The sequence below is a fragment of the Mastomys coucha genome, unplaced genomic scaffold, assembly GCF_008632895.1.
Source record: "Mastomys coucha isolate ucsf_1 unplaced genomic scaffold, UCSF_Mcou_1 pScaffold23, whole genome shotgun sequence".
Taxonomy (NCBI): Eukaryota; Metazoa; Chordata; class Mammalia; order Rodentia; family Muridae; genus Mastomys; species Mastomys coucha.
The window spans coordinates 57,242,862-57,265,668 of NW_022196906.1; the positions used below are offsets into that span (position 1 = coordinate 57,242,862).

Consider the following 22,807-nt stretch of genomic DNA (forward strand, 5'->3'; position numbering starts at 1 on the left):
AAAAAAAAAAACCATTAAAAATGGCCTGACAGGGAGGGTACAAACTCCAGAATCCACTTAAAAAAATTATGGTAAATCTGGCAACATAAAAATGTAAATCCTGAGCCAGGCAGTGGTGGTGCACGCCTTTAATCCCAGCACTTGGGAGGCAGAAGCAGGTGGATTTCTGAGTTTGAGGCCAGCCTGGTCTACAGAGTTAGTTCCAAAACAACCAGGGCTACACAAGAAAACCCTTTCTCGAAAAACAAAACAAAACAAACAAAAAAATGTAAATCCTGAACCAGTAATATGGCTCAATGGATAAAGACATTTGCCCCCAAGCCTACTGACCTGACCCCCTGTCATGGCAGAGATTAACTGACTTCTGAAAGCTGCCCTCTGACATACCCCCACCCACCCTCCAACACATACAGGAACACTCAAAATAAACGTTTTTTTTTTTTTTGGTTTTCAGGTTAAAGGCGTGCGCCACCACCGTCCGGCATAAATGTATTTCTTAAATGTAAAGTTCAGATATAATTTTCTCAAAAAATAACTGAGAAAAAATTCCTTTTAAATTTCCACAGAATTTCTATTGAAGTAATAGTAGCTATAGCCCAATCACGAAGGACACACAGTGTTAAAGGAACACACATAAAAACCAAACAAAACCATTCTTCACTAATCACCCTGGCAAAAACTAAATGAGCTAATAGCTGGGTTCTGACAATATAGGGACAGGGAAGACAGAGGGTACTTTAACAATCTGCCAGTACTGTAACCACACACTTAAAGCAGAAGATCCAAGGCTAGCAATGAGCCTAAGTGGCTATAAATCATGTGGGTGTTCACCACTATACTACTTAGAAAAGGGACCATCTAAATATCCACCAATACAAATCTGGGTAAACAGACTTTAAGACCTTCCATAGACATGCTATGAAGTTGTCTAATTTTAAATGTACATATGTGGAATAAAAACATCTCGACATTTTAAATAATAAACATGAAGTCCATCTGCATTCTTCAAGTGAAAATAAATGATGCATACACACACAGGAAACGTATGGGAAGCTACCAAAAGACATTTTATGATTTTTGTCTGTACAGAGTCCAAGTGGACATGGGAAGAGCTTAGCTTTACTATTTGGGCTTTTAACATAGGATTCTACCCCACACACATTAACTTCAACAACCCTTAAAAGGAACTCAACAAAAGATCTCACATCGAACAATAAAGACACAAACTTCAAGATACTTTTTTTTCAAACATTTACTGAACACAACACCATTTTTCCTTTTACACAGCAAGGTTGTTAGTTTCAAATTAGCTGAGCCATTAGGACTGTCAATTGCCATGAAATCAAAGGTGATTCTACATGTCAAACTCAAGTAGAAGACATCATGCAATATATAAGTCACTGATAGGCCCCGGTGCAGTCAGCAAAGTTACTAAGCTTATTAAAGTCACATAAATGGCTTGACAAGAGTGCACAATAGAATGACATCACTGGCTTGCAGTAAACCACGGTGAATTACTAGACTACAACTATGTAGCTCCTCTGCACCGAGGACTGCAGGGTGCGGTGAACATTACAAAGGGCAGGGTCCTGCCAGTAGGTTAAGGCCAGATTTTACTCCCCAGCTATGTACCTCTGAAAAGACTGGTTAGGAAAGCTTGCAGGGAGAGGTACCCTCATCTCTTCTCTTCTACTGATTACTGAGCAACAACAACAAAAAGCCATGCACACATTTTACAATACCTGATAGGAAATAGGTGCAAAGCCTGCCTGTGTCCTCACCTGGCAGGCCTGCATCTTCATGCCTTCATTTTCCTGATGAGGCTACTCATCCCATGATTCACCCCTAAAGGAAAGCTGTAAAGCTGTAATTTAGCAGTATTCACCCCTGCAGATACATCAATGATACACTCCCCATTACCATCAAACTGCTGTCCCTTCCCTACACATTAACACAAAGGTACACTCCACAAACCTAGGACTAGAGACCACATTTACTTTACATTTGTAGTAGTCAGTGTATCAGCATTGTCACTATAGGATTTGTTCCAGATTCCAGGCTTGAGAAAGGGGTTGCTGTACGCCTGGCCCATCTCTGGCAGGTCTGCCAGAAACTTCAAAGAAAGCCCCTCAGTGTATGTACATATCGAGGGACTGTCAGATGATATCCAGAATGGAGCTGTGCACTTTCAAAGTAGGAGTGAGCACAGCTTAGAATCTGAACTGAAATCAGTTCACAGAGCCAAAGGCAGAGTTGAGGGTTTTACTCTTCCCTATTCTGTTGCAGTAAGTCATGAGAAGGGTGCACTTCTGTGTGCACTGACGTCTGGGTAGCTGATAAAGTACAGTCCGGATGATTGCAACTGCCATGAGGCACAGAGACTTTAACCCATCTAATCAATTTCAGCCACTGGCTGCTTCTCAACCATCAGAGTATAAGTCCTTTGGCTTCCATATTCCAAGAACATGGATAGTCTGCTGCTTGAATTATCCAAAGCAACCTCATTTTAACTTGATGTCTCAATTACAATGAAGAACTCCTCTCTAGGACTTGAATTTTCAGAAATGTTTGTCTAAAACAGTGTTACCTTTAGGGAGGTGTTAATCCCTAACCACAGTTGATGTCAAACAATGTTATCATGCCTAAGTCCTCATAATCACCATTTTGCAACTATTAGTGTAATGAATTCAAAACCCCTCTCAGAAACTAGCAAAACCAAAGCTTAGCAGATGGGCACGTTCTTTGGTTTGCATGTTTAAAGTTCCCACAGTGAAGAACCTCCAGGTGGTTGTGCTGTGAGTATAGTCAAAAGTGGACTGTAAAAAGCCAGAGTGTCAGTCAGCTACCCTGACAAGAGGGTAGGTTTGCTGCCCAGACTGGGGTCAGTCACTGAAGTGTAAGGTTTCAATTCCTAACTGCATGAAAAGTGAAAAGCACCTCCTGCACTCCTGGCTCATGCAAATTCTGTGACAATTTACACAAGTGACATGTTCTGGGGAAATCACTAACACTATCAAGGAAGAGTTACAATTCAAAGCATGATTCTACCAATAACAAACATCAAATGACAGACATGGCTGCAACACAAGACAGCCTAGTGAGCTAGCTACAATGTTACCACCTTTCACACTTATTTTTCTTTAAAAACAAAAGTTCATGGAACATTTGGCTGAGCATATTTTCAAAGAATTCTACCAAAAACAAATAATGGAAAAACCAGGCATGAGGATCACTTCTTCCTATAATGGTTTTTATACAGGTGTTCCACAATGCAAATCTGGAGTGATGGAATTAGACCCTCAGCAAGAGTGCACAATGTACAACTAACTACACAACTAAACAATTCTTGCTAGTTCACCACCAGCATCGGTTCTATTCCCTCCACCCTCCTCAGCACTGTCTTCCCTCCTTCAAAAGCTGTCCTTAAATTCTACATCTGAATATCCATACTCATCCTCATATATATGCATCTACATCTGAATATGCATATTATTATTATTCTCATATATAAATAATGTCTTAGAACAGTGTTGGTCCTGGATAGTGAAGGAGGAAAAATGTTTTTAAAACATGCAGTACTATCTGATAGATACTTTAAGTTTGGGTGCTTAAAAATCATATACATTTAAAAAATGGAACCAACTGAATACTAAGTTTCACAGCTATTCCTCACTGTCCTCATCGGGCCTTAGTGTCCGAAAAGGAAAGACCTGACCTGAGCCTGAGAAGAGGCAGGGCTGACTCACCTTGTACAGTATGTCATCTCTTCCAGGTCACTGAGAGCTGCCAGAGCAAGGTGAATCAATATCTCCTTAAGTCACACCAAGAGGGTCTAGGTCAGAAGTTCCCAAACTAGGGCATTCCAACACCTCCCTTTAAACCATCAGAAAAGCCTTTCACGTAAACTCTCAAGTTAGGAAAATAACTAACACAAGGACACACACAAAGCACAGCTACAGCAACTGCATCTTGCACCCTTGGAGCAGGAAACTTTAAGTCTCCTTTCCTGCCCTCTTCTGGTATTTCATTTTGTGGAGTATCTCTGTTTAAGGCCCTAGGTGCTGATTTTGGCTTGGTCACATTGTACTGCTCCAACTGCAACCATTCTCCTATGTTTTAAAAGCAATATCCACAGGTAAAGTATTTGTGAAATCTTACAGGTTGTTTAAAGTTTATATCTGATGTTGTATCATGACAATGCTTTTCACTAAAGGAAAACAAGAAGCTGTGGTCTCCACATATGGTACCATGCACTAGGGGTAGCTCAGGCATTCATTTGGCACTAGAGAAAATTACAGGAACAACTAGTTTTACTTTCATTCTCATCTCCAGCATCTGTAGAAGCTGGTGTTCCTTCAACTTGAATTTCTGTGATGCTTAAGAGAAAAATCACAGAATACTCAAGAGTTGAAATGTTGCTGATAAAAAAAAAAAAGCAAAAAACCCAAAGACCTCAGTACCACATTCTGTGGTAGAAAAGTCTACAGCTCTGAGATATACCTTTCCTGTGGCACTGAGAATCATTTTCCTCATCAAATACTTCATTTCCTATACCATACTCCTGGTTTTCCTACATCTTACAATGGACTAAGTAAAAACATCACAAGTGTGTCCTCATTCCTTTTCATCTTACACTAATTAGGGAGACACAAATGCCCTCTGGAAAGGCAGTTTCCAATTTTTAAAGATACAACACACAAGGAAAGGGCTAAAAAAGGACGAAGTACAATGTCTAGCTATACTGTGACAATATTTCATAATACAGCGTGCTCCTTATTTAGGTCTGTGAGCCAAATCAAACGCATAAATGCAATTTAGATCCAACATTACATCAGAGACCAGAATTCAAGCCTAAAGGTGGAATCTAGCAATGTCCACAAGGTTGGGCTAAGATCACCAGTTAAGACACTACCCAGGAGAACAAAATGATTTTCAGGAATTCAACTTTCCAACAATAACTGCACAAAATTTTCAGATTATTAATCAGTAGCTAAGTGTTTCAAGTCCTCCTGGTGTAAAATGTGCTGTATCACTGCACACACACAGTGAAGTGAGAACCATCCATGCAGGGCTTGAGCATCTCCCATTGCTCCCAGTGTTCCTTTTTAGTTCATTTTCTTCATGAAATCCTCAAAACTGCTGCACAGATGACATGCTGACATCAGCTTAACAGAAATACTTTTGTAGGCAGCTGTTTAAAACATCATCAATTTTAAATCACAAATGCCCCTATTACACAAAAATCTTACATTCATTCTTTTTAAAAAAAGAAAAAGAAACAAACAAATGTCCACACCTTCCAGTTACACCTGAACAGCGCTGCTCTGTTTAGTGTGCTGAACTCAATACCACGTGAGAAAAGAGGCACACGGAACCAAGGACGATGGGCTGAAAGGATAGTGGAAAGAAAAGGAGAATTTACAAACACAGAATTCTATTGTCTGTGATTAAAGTCCTTTACTTTTTAGCACCACATTAAACGATTTTACACATCCAGTCACTTAATGAAATCCAACAAACTCTTCAAGAGTCCGGGGGATCTGGTCTTGGTAGTTAATGTCATTAGCCCGAACTGCTCGGGCAGCCAGGCACTTGAGGCTCATCTTCATCTGAGTTTTAAGTAGTATTTCAGACACCCCAGTTGTACTTTTGTCTAGCGGAGTTTTATTCTGCTTGTTTGTCATGTCGGTGTGAGCTCCAGCCTCCACAAGGCTGATGATGATGGAGTGCAAGGTCAGAAAATCACTGATGGGCCTGTTGTACTGGACGATAATGTGGAGGGCACTGTTTCCCTCATTGTCCACGGCATTTACCTCAGCGCCACAGTCCAGCAGGAGCTTTGTGACCAGTGCATTGGGAAAGCTGCAGACATCGTTGGTATGGAAATCATCGACTGGTGTGTTGGAGTTGACAGCCAGGTGTAGCAAGGTGAAACCTTCCCGAGTTCTGGGGTCCAGGTGAATCAGGTTGTAGATCTGCTTGTTAATTCTGCACTGGTCTTCTTCGCTACACTGTGTCTTGGTGGAGATGCACACAAGGTACAGAAAGGTATAGAGGTTACACTCATAGTTATCCATGGCACTGTGGACGTCAGCATCGGAGATATTTTTTACTCTATTCATGCTCTGCTCTATTTCCAAGACACTGCATCTCAAAACGCATTCTATGTCTGGGGCCTTCACAGCTTCATTGAGGTGTATCATCTGAGAGAAGACTTGAGCAAACCGAAGCAGATCCTTGTGGGTATTCCTATTACCTTTCTGCCTCAGGTGTAGTGCGTGAAGCCACAATTTGATGCACTGTTCGAACTCCATGTTATCAGCATAGACAGCCCCTCTGTAAATAATGGGGTGGGAAACATCAATGTTGTCAGCACCTAAAATCCGTTCCCGCACTATAAGGCCCTCCATGTGAAGAGCATCTCTGTCTTGCCGAATAGCCTCCAATTCCTGTGGGTTCCTACACTCAGTTCTGTTCCCATAGGCATGGATGGGTGGGAGAACCTCTTTTTCAAGAATGTTGTCACCATCCTGAAACCTCTCCAACATAGCTAAATATAAATAGTGGTATGTCTTCATGATGTCATAGTTCTCACGGTCATTTGCAAAGGAGGCACCCAAGAGCTCCAAGGCTTCAATCCGACTTCTGCGGTCACAATCAGCATGAGAGAGCAACAGTTCAACAACATCAGCTTTACAGCTTTCAGCAGCTACCTTTAATGGTGTCATCCCATGGCCATTCACCACTATTGCGGCTCGCCATTTTATCAGTTCTTTCACAATGTCGATGTGACCAGCTTCGGCTGCGAAGTGCAATGCTGTGGCTCCACAGTGTGCTTTAGCATTGGGATCAGCACGTTGTTCTAAGAGGTATCTGACCACATCAGTGTGCCCCTTATATGCTGCGATCATTAGGCAGGTGTTGTCATACTTGTTGGCAATGCTGATATTGGCATTATTTTCAACCAAATATTTCACAATGTCCAGTCTGCCATCAAAGCATGCTGCCCGCAATGGAGTTGAGTTAGTGACTGTGGTGTGGTTCACGTTGGCTCCATGGCTGACTAGAAGTTTAACAACTTCAAAATGTCCGGCTCCCGCAGCACACCAAAGAGCAGTGGCACCGTCAATGACATACCTACACACAGAAAGAACAGTAAGTCAGACAGTGGGCTCACAGGCCCTGACATGCATTCACAGGCACTAATCAAAACTCCACATTCCCAAACATTAATAAAGGATCAGTTAGGGTAAAAATAAAAACAAGTGACTTCAGCAAAGCACTTTACTAGTGTGGGATCAATAAAAGTATTGCTACGGTTATTTCTAAAGTCATTCTTTTTTAACCTGAAGAATACTCTCTACTAGCAACAATACATTTCAGAAAACACAAAAGAAAGGCAGAGAAGATTGGCTCATTGGGGAGTTCAAATCTCCAGAACACACATAGTGACACGAATATCTACTATCTCAGTGTCATGACTGTGGGGTGGCAGAAACAGGAGAATCCCTGAAGCTAATGGGCCAGCTGGTCAGGTGTACTCAGCATCTAAACAAAGTAATCTGTCTCAAGGAGGAAGGTGAGGACACACCTTCCAGGCACACACAGCTTTAAAACCAGAAAAAGCAAAGCAAGCAAATGCAGAGGGAATGTCTGGAGGTCTGTATGGTCTTTTTACCAAAGGTATGCTGACTCATTAGTGAACATCCTGACCTGCCACTCGGGAGACCAGGGACCCCTGCAGAGTTCAGTTTTCCCATTTAGAGAAACAGCCCCAGTTCCTACATTACTTCTGTTAAGATGCCACTTTAGGGAGAAAAAAACAAAACGTGTGTGACAGCAGCCCTAAGATGGCAGCTTTCAACCTGTGGGTCACAACCCTTTTTGGCAACCCCTTCCTTCAAAAATATTTACACTGCAATTCATAACAGCAGCAAAATTACAGTTTTGAAGTGGCAATGAAAGTAATTTTATGGTTGGGGTCACCACAATATGAGGAACTGTATTAAAGGGTTGCAGCATTAGGAAGGTTGAGGATCACTGCTTTAAAACTACAGCAAGAGCCAGGCAGTGGTGGCACACACCTTTATCCCAGCACTTGGGAGGCAGAGGCAGGCGGATCTCTTGAGTTCGAGGCCAGCCTGGTCTACAGAGTGAGTTCCAGGACAGCCAGGGCTATACAGAGAAACCCTGTCTCAAAAAGCAAAACAAAACAAAACAAAAACCAAACAAACAAAACTACAGTAACAAGAATGAACAATCACTGGGTCATACAATGTTGTTAGCTTTTTAATAACTGTGTTACAGTTTCCTTTTATCCAGCTAGCTCCCAAATAACTGAGACTGGACTATTATATTTGTTTAACATGCTCTAAAGACACAACTGAGCATTATTACTCTATTTTAATCCTCTAAACTAATCTGGCTACCCCCCAGCCAAAATCCCCAGATACTTGCATTTTATGGCTTTCTCTGATTGGAGCTGTTTTCTCTTGGTGTCTCCTGGACTCTCCCCATGGGTAATCCACTCCTCTCTCTCCTGTACCCATCATCCCCTGGCTGGGAGCAAGTCCTGCCCTATTCTCTCCCCTGTTCAATCACTGGCTGATCAACTTCTTAATCAACAAATCACAGAATAAATGTGGAGCAATGCTTACACAACACTGAGGCATGAGACACTTAGAATAAGGATTACAACCAGGTATAGGGGAGACAAAAATCAGGATTTGAATCTTTACACAGTATACAACATTATGTCAACACAATATAAACAGCTGCATACTGCTTCCCTTTGGGAAATGTACTGGATGGCAGGATGCATATGGAGCAAATATGCTCACTGTGTAAATAAAAACGCTGTATAGAAATGTGTTTTAGGGCTGGTGAGATGGCTCAGCGGGTAAGAGCACCAACTGCTCTTCCGAAGGTCCTGAGTTCAAATCCCAGCAACCACATGGTGGCACACAACCACCCATAATGAGATATGTGTCTGAAGACAACTAAAGTGTACTTATTTATAATAATAACTAAATCCTTTTTTTGTTTGTTTGTTTTTTGTTTTTTTCGAGACAGGGTTTCTCTGTATAGCTCTGGCTGTCCTGGAACTCACTCTGTAGACCAGGCTGGCCTGGAACTCAGAAATCCACCTGCTTCTGCCTCCCAAGTGCTGGGATTAAAAGCATGCGCCACCACCACCCGGCAATAAAGAAATCTTAAAAATACAAAAACAAAAAACAAAAAAACAAATGTGTTTTAGCATGCTGCATCCCAAATGAAAAGATGTGTTTGTATACTGTGTGATGCTATATATTCCTAAAGCAAACCATTACGCAGCATGAACAGCAAGAAACTAGCATTTGAGAAACTACCCAGGCAACTTCCCTGCTGGACACTGTGGACACTGAGGCTACAGTTACCAGCTACTCACTGAGCCATTGTTACAGGCAGGGTTTGCAACATCTACAAAGTTAGGCTCTTCTGACAAGTCCATCCTTTCCCACGTTTCCCCCAGTCTCCTTTTCCTAATTTTAATTCTACCGATAATGGTTTCATGGAACCCAAAGAAGACTTTTTGCTAAAGATATTTAGCAAAACAGTGCTAGAACCAATAAGTACACCTGACAAATATTAGGGCAGAGTGATGACCAAATAATTATTTACTAGGACAATTAAGCACACCAAAGATCTATTAATGACCTTCCACTACACAACCTTATGTTGTGACACAGATCAAATTACAGCCCCCACAAAGCGTACAACTCCCATAATGCTTCTCCAAAAGTCAGGTGTTAGCACTGCAGTTAGGGTACCTCCCTGACTCTTTGAAATTACAGCTCTTATGAAAGAGGCTCAGCTCTTGGCTGTGGCAGGCTGACCTGCTCTTCTGCCTTCTACCATGTGGAAGGACAGCATTCTTTACTGCAAAATGCAGCCCTTGCCAGACAACCAAACTTCCTTCACCTTGAATGCCCTAGCCTACATGATATGACTTTAAGAATCAGTCTTAGACATTTTGTTACAACAGTACAAAATGAACTAAGACTTTAGGAAAGCATAAATTAGCCCCAGTTAACAAAAAACAATACCCTCTATCCCTTTTTGGTTGAAAAAAAAAATTTATTAGTCAGAAGTAATGGTGTACACCTTTGTCCCAGCAATCAAGGAGGCAGAGGCAGGTGGAACTAATTTCAAGGCTAGTCAGAGCTACACAGTGAACATATGCAAGTAGGCACATCCCGGTGGGTGAGTAAGTGGGAAAGGGGGGATGAAGGGGGTAGAGAGAGAAATATGTAGGGGCACAGATGCCTCTGCACATCTGGAAGTTGAGGGAGTTGGTTCTCTACTTGGACCATAGGGTCCCAGGAATGGAACCTAGATGATCAGGTCTGGCCACAGTGATCTTTACTGACCGAGCCATTCCACTGGCCCTGTATTTGTTTTTGACACAAATGTGTTAATACCAGTCTGGAAAAGTCCTATTGAAATTGAAACAAATATTGATGTACTGTTTTCTTGTAGGTGATACTTTTACTTTTTATGATATTGTACTATCTGGTTTTGTGTCAACTTGACACAAGCTGGAGTTATCAGAGAAAAGAGCTTCAGGTGAGGAAGTGCCTCCATGAAATCCAGTTGTAAGGTATCTTCTCAAATTAGTGATCAAGGGTGGGAGGGCCCCTTGTAGGTGGTACCATCCCTGGGCTGGTAGTCTTGGCTTCTAGAAGAAAAAAAGCTGAGCAAGCCAGGGGAAGTAAGCCAGTAAGTAACATCCCTCCATGGCCTATGCATTGGCTCCTGCTTTCTGACCCGCTAGAGTTCCTGTCCTGACTTCCTTTGGTGATGAACAGCAGTGTGGAAATGTAAGCTGAATAAACCCTTTCCTTCCCAACTTACTTGGTCATGTTCTGTGTAGGAATAGAAACCCTCACTAAGACAGATATTCAAAGACCTTTTCATATGTTTGGTGCTATGTAAATCTATTAGTTACATATCTGCAAGAAAGACATGGTAACAGTTATTTATCTACCACATAGGGCTACTGGCAGGTTATTGTGAAGATTGAGTTATACTGCACATTAAGTAGTTAATACAGTACTAGAGACATTGAAATATGTTGTATAAACAATTTGATACACAAGTTATTTTTCCTTAAAGTCAGCTGTACCTCTTTAAGTCTATAGCTTAGTTGGAATTACAAACCTAGTAAAATGCACAAGTCTTTTTAAATTTAAATCTGTATTTATTGCATTCCATTAATTTATGTGCATATACTACAACATGCAGGTTGAAATCAGAGGGCAGTTTGTGGGAGTCAGTTCTCTCTCCTACTTGTGGGATCTGCAAACTGAACTTGGCAGCAGATACCTATATCTACTGAGCTATCTCATCATCTATGAATCTTGAGAATACATCTATGGACTCATTTTCTGATCCAGGTATAAAACATTTTGATCATCCTAAATGTTCTCCATGGGCCTCTTCCAAGCCAGTTCTTCCTTAGATCATTTGCCTGTGATGTAAATTTCCTAATACTGGAACCCTGCAGCATACTCCTTCATATTTGGCTTTTGTCACTAACTGAGAATCTTCCATGTAGCTGGGTATATCAGCAGTTTCTTTCTGAATGTTATGTAGTATCATGTTGTATGAGTATTCTACAGTTTACTTATCCATTGTCCTCTTAATGGACATTTTGGTTGTTTCCAGGGATTGGCTTTTATGAATAAAGGTATCCTAAATAGTCGTTTTGGTTTTGGTTTTGTTTGAGACAGTCTCAGTATGAAGTCCTTTCTAGCCCCTAATCACCTGGATCCTCTGGATGAGCAGTAAATACTCTTAACTACTAAGCCCTCATAGTTTAAGTTTCCAGGCCCTTAATAGTTTAAAATGTTGTGCATCATATGAGGTAAGAATAAAGCCTGATTTTCTCCCACACCGGTTATTTGCTCCAGAACTAATTATTTTAAAAGTGTGCCTCCTACCTGAATTTCCATGGAGTTTTTCTTTCCTGTCATGGTGCTGGGGACTTGAACCCAGGGTGTCATGCTCCCTAGGCAGGCATTCTATCACTGAACTACATTTCCAGTCCCACTGGAGCCTATTTCATTAGCCAGCAACTCCACGAGTGAGTTTATTTCTGGATGTTCTCTTGATACATTATTTTATCCTTGCACCAATGTCACATTTAATTATGGTAGTTTCTTATTTTCTCTTCAAAACTACCTTAGTTACATTCCCATATACTTTTAGAGTTGGCCTGCCAGTTTTTACATAAGTGCACATGCCTGCTAGGAGTGTGATTTGGATAACGTCAAATGTACAGAGATCCCTTTGGTTGTAATATTCACACTCTGAGGCTACTGAGACATCTAAACCATAAACTTGGAGTCTTTCTCTGTTTAGTTTGTTACCTTCTGTTTATTTCAAAGACATGTTGTAATTTTCAGTGCAGAAGTCCTGTACATTATACCTATGGTTTACTACTAGAGATTAATTATAATAGTAGTGCAAATGGTATGTTGTGACAAGGAAAAAACTTTTCATTGAACTCTGTATATAAAGTGAAATTTTAAATATACTAATTTGAACTAGAATGAATTTTAGTTAGACAATTGGGAAGAGGCACAGCTGGCAATCACGAAGCTATTGCTTAGTTAACATTCCACTGACTCCTCCACTCCCTTTTTTTTTTTTGGTGGGTGATTTTTCTGCAATAGGATAGTCTAGAAATCGATGTATAGCTCAGGCTGGCCTAAAACTGGCCATCCTCTTGCCTCACTCTCTCAAGTACTGGGATCACAAGCATGAACCATCATGCCTGGTCCTGATTAATTCCTTAGTTTACCAACAAATAAATGAAAATAAGAGTGATATTTTAAGCTGGGTATGGTAGCACATGCTTAAATGGGAATCTGAGACAGGAAGATCATAAGGTTGAGGCCAGCCTTCACTCTATAGTAAGCCAGTATTAACCTTCTTCCCTAAAAAAACAAATATGAAAATAATTATTTTGTTTTATTTCATTTTGAGACAGGATCTCGCTAAGTAGATGCTGTCTGGCCTGGAACAAACTGAGAAAAGGTAATATTTTAATTGCTAGTGTAAAACTAATGTATGTAAAGGACCTATTTTAATGTAACACTTCTTGATACTTAAATAGCTTATATTTTTATTCCTAGCATATGGCAATTTCCTATTTTTAAAACCAATTCATGGTGGCGCACACCTTTAGCCCCAGTGCTTGGGAGGCAGAGGCAGGCGGATGGATTTCTGAGTTTAAGGCCAGCCTGGTCTACAGAATGAGTTCCTGGACAGCCAGAGTTAAACAGAGAAATTCTGTCTCAAAAAAACAAACAAAAACAATTCATAAGGCCTAATCAGTTATGGAGTGTTTGCAGAACATATGCAAGACAGCTTCTTATTCCTCATACACACACACTAAAAAGCAACTGCTCCCAAGTCAGCTCAAGGACACATTGTAACTAAGCATGTTAATACCAATATCTCTTTAACTATATATATGTTTTTCATTACATTGTATTTACTTGTAAGTGGAGAGGGCATGGGGCTTAAGGGTATGTTTCTTGTATTCAAGTACTGCATGAGTACAGGTATCCATAGAGGCCAGAAAAGGATGTCTGATCCCTTGAAGCTGAGTTACAAGTGAATAGGCCACTTCATGTAGATTCTGGGATCCAAGCTAGGTTCTGTGGAACAGCATAAGCTCTTCAAAGCTGAGCTATCTCTCCAGCCCTATCTTTTAAGCATGAGGGGAGGAAATGAAACAAAAAAGCAATTAGAATATTTTTCTGACCTCAAATTTCCCATAATCTATGATAAAAAGGCAAAAATTAAATTTCAGGTACATATTCACTTCATATTATATTTTTTGTAAGTATTATTAATCCCAATTAAAGATATTAGGCATATCTTTAATCCCAATCCTTGGGAGACATAGGCAAGAGGATCCTTTAAATTCAAGGCCAGCATGGTCTACAGAGCAAATTCTAAGACAGTCAGGGCTACAAAGAGAAATTCTTGTCTTGAAAAAAACCAACAATAGTAATAATAGTAGTAATGATATCTTTTGTTTTACTTTGTGAGAAAGGGTCTCACTAGGTAGCTCTGGCTGTCCTAGAACTTACCATGCACACTAGGCTGGGGTCAAACTCAGAGATCCTCCTGCCTCTACCTCCAGAGTGCTCAAGTTGAAGGCATAGACCAGCATTATTATTAAATTTTAATTATTTAGTGTGTATATACACACCCACTTGTCATGACATGAATGTGGAAATCAGAAGACAGCCTGCAATTGGTTCTCTCTTGCCACCTTGTGCTTTCCAAGGATTAAACTCAAGTGCTCAGGCCTGGTGGTAAGCACCCTTCCCCACTAATCCATCTAGCTAGCCCTCACTTTTTATAATGAAAAGTACTTGTTCACTTTACTGTCTTTCCCAAGATAGTCTGGTATTTTTCATTTCTCCTTTATTCATATAAAAATGTGATAGGAACTATAGAACAGTTCCAATTACCTACTTTTTTGTTTGTTGTTTTGTATGAAAGTGTCCATGGTGTGCATGTATGTATATATGTATGTTCTTAAAGAGGCAACTAAAACTCAGATATTTTCTCACAAAAAAAGTGTGTGTAAATATGGCATTGGTTGTTTTGTTTTGTTTTTCTGTTTGTTTGTTTTTTTGTTTGTTTGGTTTTTGTTTTTCAAGATAGGGTTTCTCTGTGTGTAGGCCTGGCAGTCCTGAAATTTTATCTGCAGACTAGGCTGGCCTTGAATTCAGAGATCTGCCTGCCTCTGCCTCCCAAGTGCTGAGATTAAACTATTGTACCACCACCATCCAGCAATACCAATTTTTTAAAACAGAATATAAAGATGTAATAAAATTAATGCACCATTTACTAAGCTCTCGTGAGAGAAGCACTGTAGAACAATGATCTTAGAGCTGGTGAGAAGGTTCAGCCAGTAAAAGCATTGATAATCCTCTCAATTGAATTCAAGACCTGGAACCCACATTTTAAAATAACTTTAGTCATTTTTGTTTTGTTTTGTTTTTTCAAGACAGAGTTAACTTTAGTTATTAAATAATTATTAACAATTAAAAAAAGCAGACAGGCAGTGATGGCGCATGCCTTTAATCCCAGCAGTTGGGAGGCAGAGGCAGGTGGATTTCTGAGTTCGAGGCCAGCCTGGTCTACAGAGTGAGTTCCAGGACAGCCAAGGCTACACAGAGAAACCCTGTCTTGAAAACAAACAAACAAACAATTAAAAAAGCAAGATTCAGTGGCTCACAGGTGTAATCCCAGTCTTGGAAGGTGGGAATGGGCACCTGCACATACAGCTCAACAACTGAAATGATAGGAGACCTACATAAAACCAAGATGAGTAGAACATAAAGTAAATAAACCTGTTTGATTTTTTTGGGCTGGAGAGATGGCTTGGTGTTAAGAGCACTGACTGCTCTTCCAGAGGTCCTGAGTTCAATCCCCAGCAACCACATGGTGATCTGTAATGGGATCTGATGCCCTCTTCTAGTGTGTCTGAAGACAGCTACAGTGTACTATATAAAACAAATAAATCATTTTTTAAAAACTGATCTTTCTAGTCTTAATCCAAAATTGCAGTGCAAATTCTGTACTATATATATATATATGTGTATTAAATAAACAATAATTTATTGATGAATCTGATCAATCTCTTCAAGAACAAAAGGCATCTATGAGGTATGGAGTTGAAGCATTTCTAGCTTTTCATTTCCTGCTTGAAATGGAAACACCTAGTTCAAGCACTGGGAATGAAAATGAAAACTCATTAGATGTGCATGATCAGTGCCTTTGCTAAAGTCCTGGAAATCATTCTCAAGACCAACAGAGCTCCCTGACATATTGCCAGAGTTTTTCTACCCAAAGATGGGGGATGGGGTCCTCCTGCCTTTCCTCTCACTGGACATTTATTAAGTGCTCATCCTAACACTGGCTTTGAAAATCAGAGCGCTCAACAAAAGCTCTCCCCACCCATGTCTCAGCAAACCTGCTCAACAAGTGGTTCCCAAACTAGCACAAAGGAGTCAGGCCTCAGTACCCAGGTCAGCACATTATCCACAGCTACAGGATGGCTTCCCTTGGTTCGGTTCCCTTTCTGCAGTATCTTTGGTACCTTCCCATCCATCACCAGCTGAAAGTTCTTTTTCATTCCCTCATGGAGATCTTCTCTACTTACCTCTGTCAACTCTGCTGTTATGCTGAGCCATAAGCAAAATAATCTCAAATATTATTCCAAAAACAGTGAACAAGGACTCAAATGATTGATGAGGCTTATTCTAGGTGGTGGTCCCTTTGCTTTAGAGCAGTAGTTCTCAATGTTCCTAAGGTTGCAACCCTTTATTTAGTTCCTCGTGTTGTGGTGACCCCCAACCATAAAATTATTTTTGTTGCTACTTCCTAACTCTAATTTTGCTGTTATGAATCACATCAGGATATCTTTGAAAGGGGTCACAAACCACAGGTTGAGAACCGCTGCTCTAGACCCTATAATATAAATCAATCTACTTGGTTTCCTAAGAGGTGTGATGGTTTATCAACTACATGGATCCAGCTCAAATACTACCTCCTTTGTATTTGATTCTCCACCACCACAAACCTGAGGGCTTCCTTCTCCTCTGTTCTCTCTCAGCAGACTCAAGGACTCTTATAAGCCTAAATGACAGAGTATCTGTGATTACTAATGTTTGATTCTACCCTCCTCTCTAAGCAAACTGTCAGCCTCTACAATGGAACACAGTCTCATTTGTCTCTGAATATAAACCCCTATCAAAAGCTTAGCAAACAGTAGGTGTCTGACAACTGTCTGCTTTAGAATTCTCACTAGTTTGTGTAGAATGGTGAAAAAGATATTCAGGTCCACAGGCTCAAAACTGCATTTCCAATCACATCAGGAGTTATGGGGAGGGGTACTTGTTTGTTCTAAAACAGGGTCTATGCAGCACTGGCTGGCCTGGAACCTTTATATGCTAAGCTGACCTCAAATTTACATAACTTTCCTAACTCCCAATGTTGGGATTACTGTCACCTCAAAATAGCTTTCCTGTCCATGATCTAAGATAGCAATGACCAGAACCTTTCTAAATTCCTAAGAAAACTAATTTCTTCCTGACAGGCCCTCCACCCAGATCTCAACAAGCTCCATAGCAACAGGTGCAATCACAGGGCCTCATTCCTAACTTAATAGATATGAGTGTTTATATAGTGGGGCTATCCTGCTTCAGGTGTAGGTAAGGTTATGAGATGCTGGAAATTTCCAGGACACAAAAGCCAAAGAGAAATAACAAGCACGAATCTGGTTGCCATCTTTGATGAACACCACCACCTTCTTACTATCTACAGTAGCACCAAAGATAAGCCATGACCCAGGGACTGGCATTTCATTACAATATAACAATCCAAATCATTTCCCTCTCATTTAAAACTGACTCAAAAGCTTTGATGGTTGAAGGAGAAAAAAAGCAACCAAAATTTAACATTGCCTTACTCCTCTTTAAAAAAAAAAAATGCTTTAAAGCTCCCACCTATAATGCCAGCATTTAGGAAACTGAAGCAAGAGGTTGGGGAATTCCAGGCCAGCCTGGGCTATGCAGCAAGACCTGGTTTTGAAAACCAGAAGTAGCAAAAAGAGAGACTGAGACAGAGACAGAGACGAGGAAAGGGAGGGGGGAGGGGGACAGAATGCTTTCAAACGGGCTTTTTTTGTCAGGCAGTTTTTACTAAACAAAACTAAATTGCACATTTCTACACTTAGATTCCATCTACTGCAAAAGAAAACGCTAAACTAGTAATAGCTTATTTATTTACAGGTCAACAAAAACCAATGTAAACAAAGCAAACTCTGAAAACCAATCATTCCGCAATCGTTCAGCACAGGGGAAAAAAAAGGTAACGTCAAACGTGACGACTCTTATCTTCCTCCGCCCCCAAAAATATGTACAATTAACCTCAAATGAAAAAAAAAATGACTAGAATAATAGTAATTTTCGAACGATATTAAGTATCTGTGAAGCCGTCTCACTGTATCACCCAGTAAAAGGTAATTTAGCAATGGCGTAACTTCTACGCCAGGCCCACAGCCACCTGTACAGCCAAAAATCCCGGCCGGCAATATGGGAGAGTCAGAACCGTGCCTAGAGATGCCGGGCTGCATGACGAAATTCTAGGGGCTTATTTTAACAGATAGCCTCAGAGATCTGCTGGAGGCTCGATCGGACCACGGGGGTTGGGGGGAGGCGGGGTGCGGGAGGAGAAGGGATAAATGAGGAGAGGTTAAATGAAGCATCAAAAGGTCCTCAATTTTAATTGTTGATCTCGTTAATTTCCGATCTAGGTTACTACGCCAGTGCTGATATAAAGATATCAAAACCTAGATAGGGCAGCCACCACTCCGACCTTGGGTGCTCGCTGACTAATGGAGAAGACTATAGATCTGAAGACCCAGGGTGTGGCTACCACCTACAGGGGGATTAAGGGTAGGAGTGGATAAGAAAAGACAGCAAAGCATAGCCTTGGGAGATGAGGTAGGCATCCGGGGGGTGGGGGAGTGAAGGGGTATGAAAAAGAAATGAGTCCACACGTGAAAACAGGGTTGAGGATGAGGGGGTCCAGGACTTGGGGAGGCCCGCGCGCGTCGGAGGGAGGCTGGAATTGGGATGTACCTACCCGTCGAAGCGGACGGTGCCAGTCTGCTGGGTCTGCACACGGTAGTGTTCTAACAGCAGGCGCACCACCTTGGCGTGCCCATTGCGGGCTGCGATGATGAGAGGTGTGGAGCGCTGTCCTCCCTGCTGGCTGACATAACCCAGCAGGTAGCGGATATCGCTCTCTGACCGGTTAAGCAGCAAGGCAGCCAGAGTGAGCACCTTGCCCTCGCTGGCCGCCTTGTACACATAGCCAGCCAGGCCCTCCATGGCCGCCGCCAACTCCAACACCCGTTTGGTCGCCACCGCTGCTGCTGCCTTGCGCCCCCGGAGGCCGCGTCCACCAGCACTTCAGACCCGGGCCCTCACAGCCCATTCAACAGGGCGCCGCCGCCGCGCCCAGGCAGCAGCGCGACCCAGCGAGGGCGGAGACACAGAGGTGGCCGAGCGCCGCCGGAGGCACAACTGTGACCGGGCCCGGGCGGGAAGAAGGACGGTCAGGGCCGCCCCCGAGGCCCCAGGCACCGGCCCTGGGCCGAGGGGATCTCCATGGCGGCCGCCGCCCCGGGCCTCAGGCCGCCTCCTTCCTGCGGGCTGCGACAGGCGCGCGCCCGAGCTACGGGTCGCCGCTGGGGTCTTGAGAGGCCCGCGCGCGCCCCGGATGGCGAGCGATGTCCACGCCTGCCCGCGCCGGGCTAGAGGGTCTGGAACGGCCTCCGCTTCGCTCCTCGCCGCCGGAAAACCGCGGGCACTCGCCCACGGCGATCGAAAGTGTCCGGTGGCAAGCAGGGCTACCGCGAGCCGCGCGTGGGTGTTCGCGGACCGCTCCGGCAGCACCAGCGCCGGAACTTAGGGCGGGAGGAAAGCAGCTGCCGCAGACAGAGCCGAAGGGAGGGAGGGAAGACGGGAGTGGGAGGGACGCTTAAGTAGGTATTGCTTCCTAAACCGACCGGCGGGCAAACGAGGCTACCCTAAAGAAAGGTTCCGCTTGCGCAGTTAGCCGAGCCCTGATATGCGTTTGAAAGTCCCTAGTGTCCTTGACGCAAGGAGCCATCTCGCCCCCACAGGACCCTAGGATGCTTAGTCAAGACTGGGGGCGGAGAAAAGGCTACTGAACCTACAGGCTAGAAAGAACACTCGGTTTTATGATTAGTAATGTGGGATACTGTCTACCAGTGATTCACGCGCCGGGGCGCGGGTTGGGGGGCACAGGGAAAGGGGTAAGAGCACCCGAAAGATCCACTTTTGAAAAGGGGCTATATGAGCCTCCGAAATTTGGGAGGGCGTGAGCGCTGCACTGAGAAGTAACTGAAAGCCCGACCAGACCTAACAGGAAAGGGGATTAAGTGTGTAAGATAAAGAGCTAAGAGGCAGCAGTCATAGCCAGATTGAACCAGTCCCTAGTTCTGACCCTGCGGAACCTCCGTTGTCTCACTTACGTCACAGAATTGTTCGGATTTGAAAAGAGCATTTATCCATTCACGTATAAGCCATTCACGTATCAGGCTTTGCTTAGCCTCAGAGATTTCTTCATATAAGCCAGGCCTTTCTCTCCTGGGGCTTGTGGGATTGTGTGGAGGAAACAGACAAATAAATGATGTAGAGTTGTTGGCAGACAAATGATGTAGAGTTGTTGGCTTCGTATCATCACCATTTACTATGAAACAGGGCTATGGGTGTGGACTAGGAGACTTCGTCTAGGTGGTCAGAGAAGTTCTCCTTAACAGGTGCCCGGAACAGAGGCTGGGCAAAGGAAAGTACAGAGATCCTGAGCAGAAAAGACAGATGGTGAGCTTAGAACAGAAAACAGTGTGGCTGCTGACTGTAGGAAGAGTTCTAAAGGATTAAGTCAGCAGGATGCAAGTCATGTGGCCCAGTGACCTATGGAAACTGTTCCGGTTTACTCTGTGATGGCATTTAGGGAGTTTTAAATAGGAAAGTGACAAGATAGCGTTTTGGTTTTTTTTAACATCACGTGCGTTCTGCCTAAAGTGTGGAGAACATAGCCCAGGAAGCAAGAGTTTAGAAGTACAAAGACCAGTTAGGAGAGGTTGGGATTACAGGTAGTGGAGGATCAGCCCACTTCTCAGGTTCTCTCTTACAGCACAATGCTACCCAGATTTTCAGATCCCTATGCAAATGTCGGGGTGGGGCTCACAACAGTTAAAAAAAAAAGCCTTGGAAATAGAAATTGAAGATAAGCTTTCCTTTTTAATATTTATGTATTTTATGTATATGAGTTCTGTGTCTGCATGAACACCTGCATGCCTTCAAAAGAAATGATCAGGTCCTATTAAAGAGGTTGTGAGACAGCATGTGATTGCAGAGAACTGAACCTGGATCCTCTGGGAAAGCAATCATTGAACCATCTCTTTTCCATTTTTTTTTTATTTATTTATACGTTTATTTATACATATACAGATAGTGGTGAGCCTTCATCTGGTTGTTGGGAATTGACTTTTAGGACCTCTGCTCGCTCCTGTTGGCCCTGCTCGCTCCAGCCCAAAGATTTATTTTTATTATAAATAAGTACACTGTAGCTGTCTTCAGACGTGCTAGGAGAAGGCATCGGATCTCATTACAAGTAGTTGTGAGCCACCATGTGGTTGCTGGGAATTGAACTCAGGACCTCTGGAAGAGCAGTCGGTGCTCTTACCTGATGAGCCATCTTGTCAGCCCAACTGAGCCATCTCTTAAATCCCTAACTTCTCTGAAATAACTAGTAGGAGGGAAAGCTGGCCTGTTTTGTGCTGGGACTTCAGTTGTAAGAAAATCAAGTTTGTGATAGGCTGTGCTGGCTAGTTGTGAGAGTTTTGAGGGGGGTGGGTTTTTGTTTTGTTTTTGTTTGGGGAGGTTTGGGGGCTTGTTTTTTTTGTTGTTGTTGTCTTGTGGGTTTTTTGTTTGTTTGTTTCTTGTCAACTTGACACAAGCTAGAGTCATCTGGGAAGGCCGAACGTCAGCTGAAATAAAAATACCTCCATCAGATTGTCGGTAGGGAAGTCTGTAAGGCACTTCCTTGATTGTTGATGGGGGCGGGGGCTCAGCCCACGGGGGACAGTACCAACCCTGAGCAGGTGGTCCTGGATAGTATAACAAAGCAAGCAGAGTGAGGCGTGGGTAGCAAGCCAGTCGGTACTATTCCCTCATGATCTAGATTCCGGTCTTGCCTCCAGGTTCCTTCCTTGAGATCTCGCCTTACTTCCCATCAAGGACCTGCAATTGCTAGTCAAACCCTGTCCTCCTCAAGTTGATTTTGGTCATAGTGACTGTCACAGCAACAGAGAAACACTCTAGAAAAGGGCCTTAGCTCTGTGTCTGTCCCTGGACTTCCTTCTGTGACTCTAGAGCACAAAATTATCCTCTCTTCTTCTCTTGTCTTTTTCCCTCCCTCCATCCCTCTCTCAAACTCACAACCTGGGCGCAGGCTGGCGAAAGTATGCCTACTTCCTAAGTAAGGCCTCTCTCTCTCAGCCCTTTGACCCTGCCACATCCTAACATTCTCTTCTCACCTGATTAGGTGAAGAAACTAATTTAAAAGTCTGCCCCCCTTTTTCTACCAGAGACCTGTCTTATTCCCCCTGATCTAACTAAGACTTCATTCTTCCTCTTCCTCCCCTGCCCAACTCAGTTTGGTAATGTAACAAACAAGGCCAGGAGTAATCCAAGAGAGGGGCTCTCAGGAGCTGCACCGCATGTTCTCCTCCCCTATCCGGAAAAGGCCTCTACTCTGGCAGCCCCGGGTCAAGAGTCCTGAACCACTTAAACAGTGCTTAGTCCAGGGCTCTGGGCTCCAATGGTTGCTCAATAACTATCCACTACTGGAGACTATTTGGTTGCCTCTATTTACCTGGCCTTGGAGGGTAACATTTCTGTGGTCAGGCTGTGCAAATCTGGAGAGGATGAGTAAACAGGATAAGACTGGATATCCAAAGGCCAAGAGTCCAAGAAATAGTTCCTTGTGCTTTAGCCCTCTTATTCTCTCCCTAGACAAGAAAGCCACCGAGTAACTAAAAACTCAAAATATACAGGCAATTTCATCCTTGTGGGTTTGCTAGTGGTAATGAGCTGAAGCTTTCTCTCTGGACAAAAAGGCATTGGTGGCTGGCCTTTCC

General features: G+C 42.8%; 1 protein-coding gene across 1 annotated transcript; it reads right to left on the minus strand.

Moving 5' to 3' along the window:
* Positions 1 to 1,234: 1,234 nt before the first annotated feature.
* On the minus strand, positions 1,235 to 19,588 carry Fem1b (fem-1 homolog B). The gene is made up of 2 exons (XM_031343799.1): positions 18,718 to 19,588; positions 1,235 to 7,137 (listed from the first exon to the last, which is right to left on the minus strand). The coding sequence occupies exons 1-2, from the start codon at positions 18,963 to 18,965 to the stop codon at positions 5,502 to 5,504; spliced, it is 1,884 nt and encodes a 627-aa protein (XP_031199659.1). The 5' UTR covers positions 18,966 to 19,588; the 3' UTR covers positions 1,235 to 5,501.
* Between the last annotated feature and the right edge of the window lie 3,219 nt (positions 19,589 to 22,807).

Bases quoted from the DNA above. Each gene is read 5' to 3' on its own strand.
- Fem1b (XM_031343799.1), bottom strand. From the start codon at position 18,965: ATGGAGGGCCTGGCTGGCTATGTGTACAAGGCGGCCAGCGAGGGCAAG. The intron at 7,138-18,717 runs GTAGGTACATCC...TTCTGTGTGTAG, and splicing joins GGCACCGTCCGCTTCGACGG to GTATGTCATTGACGGTGCCA.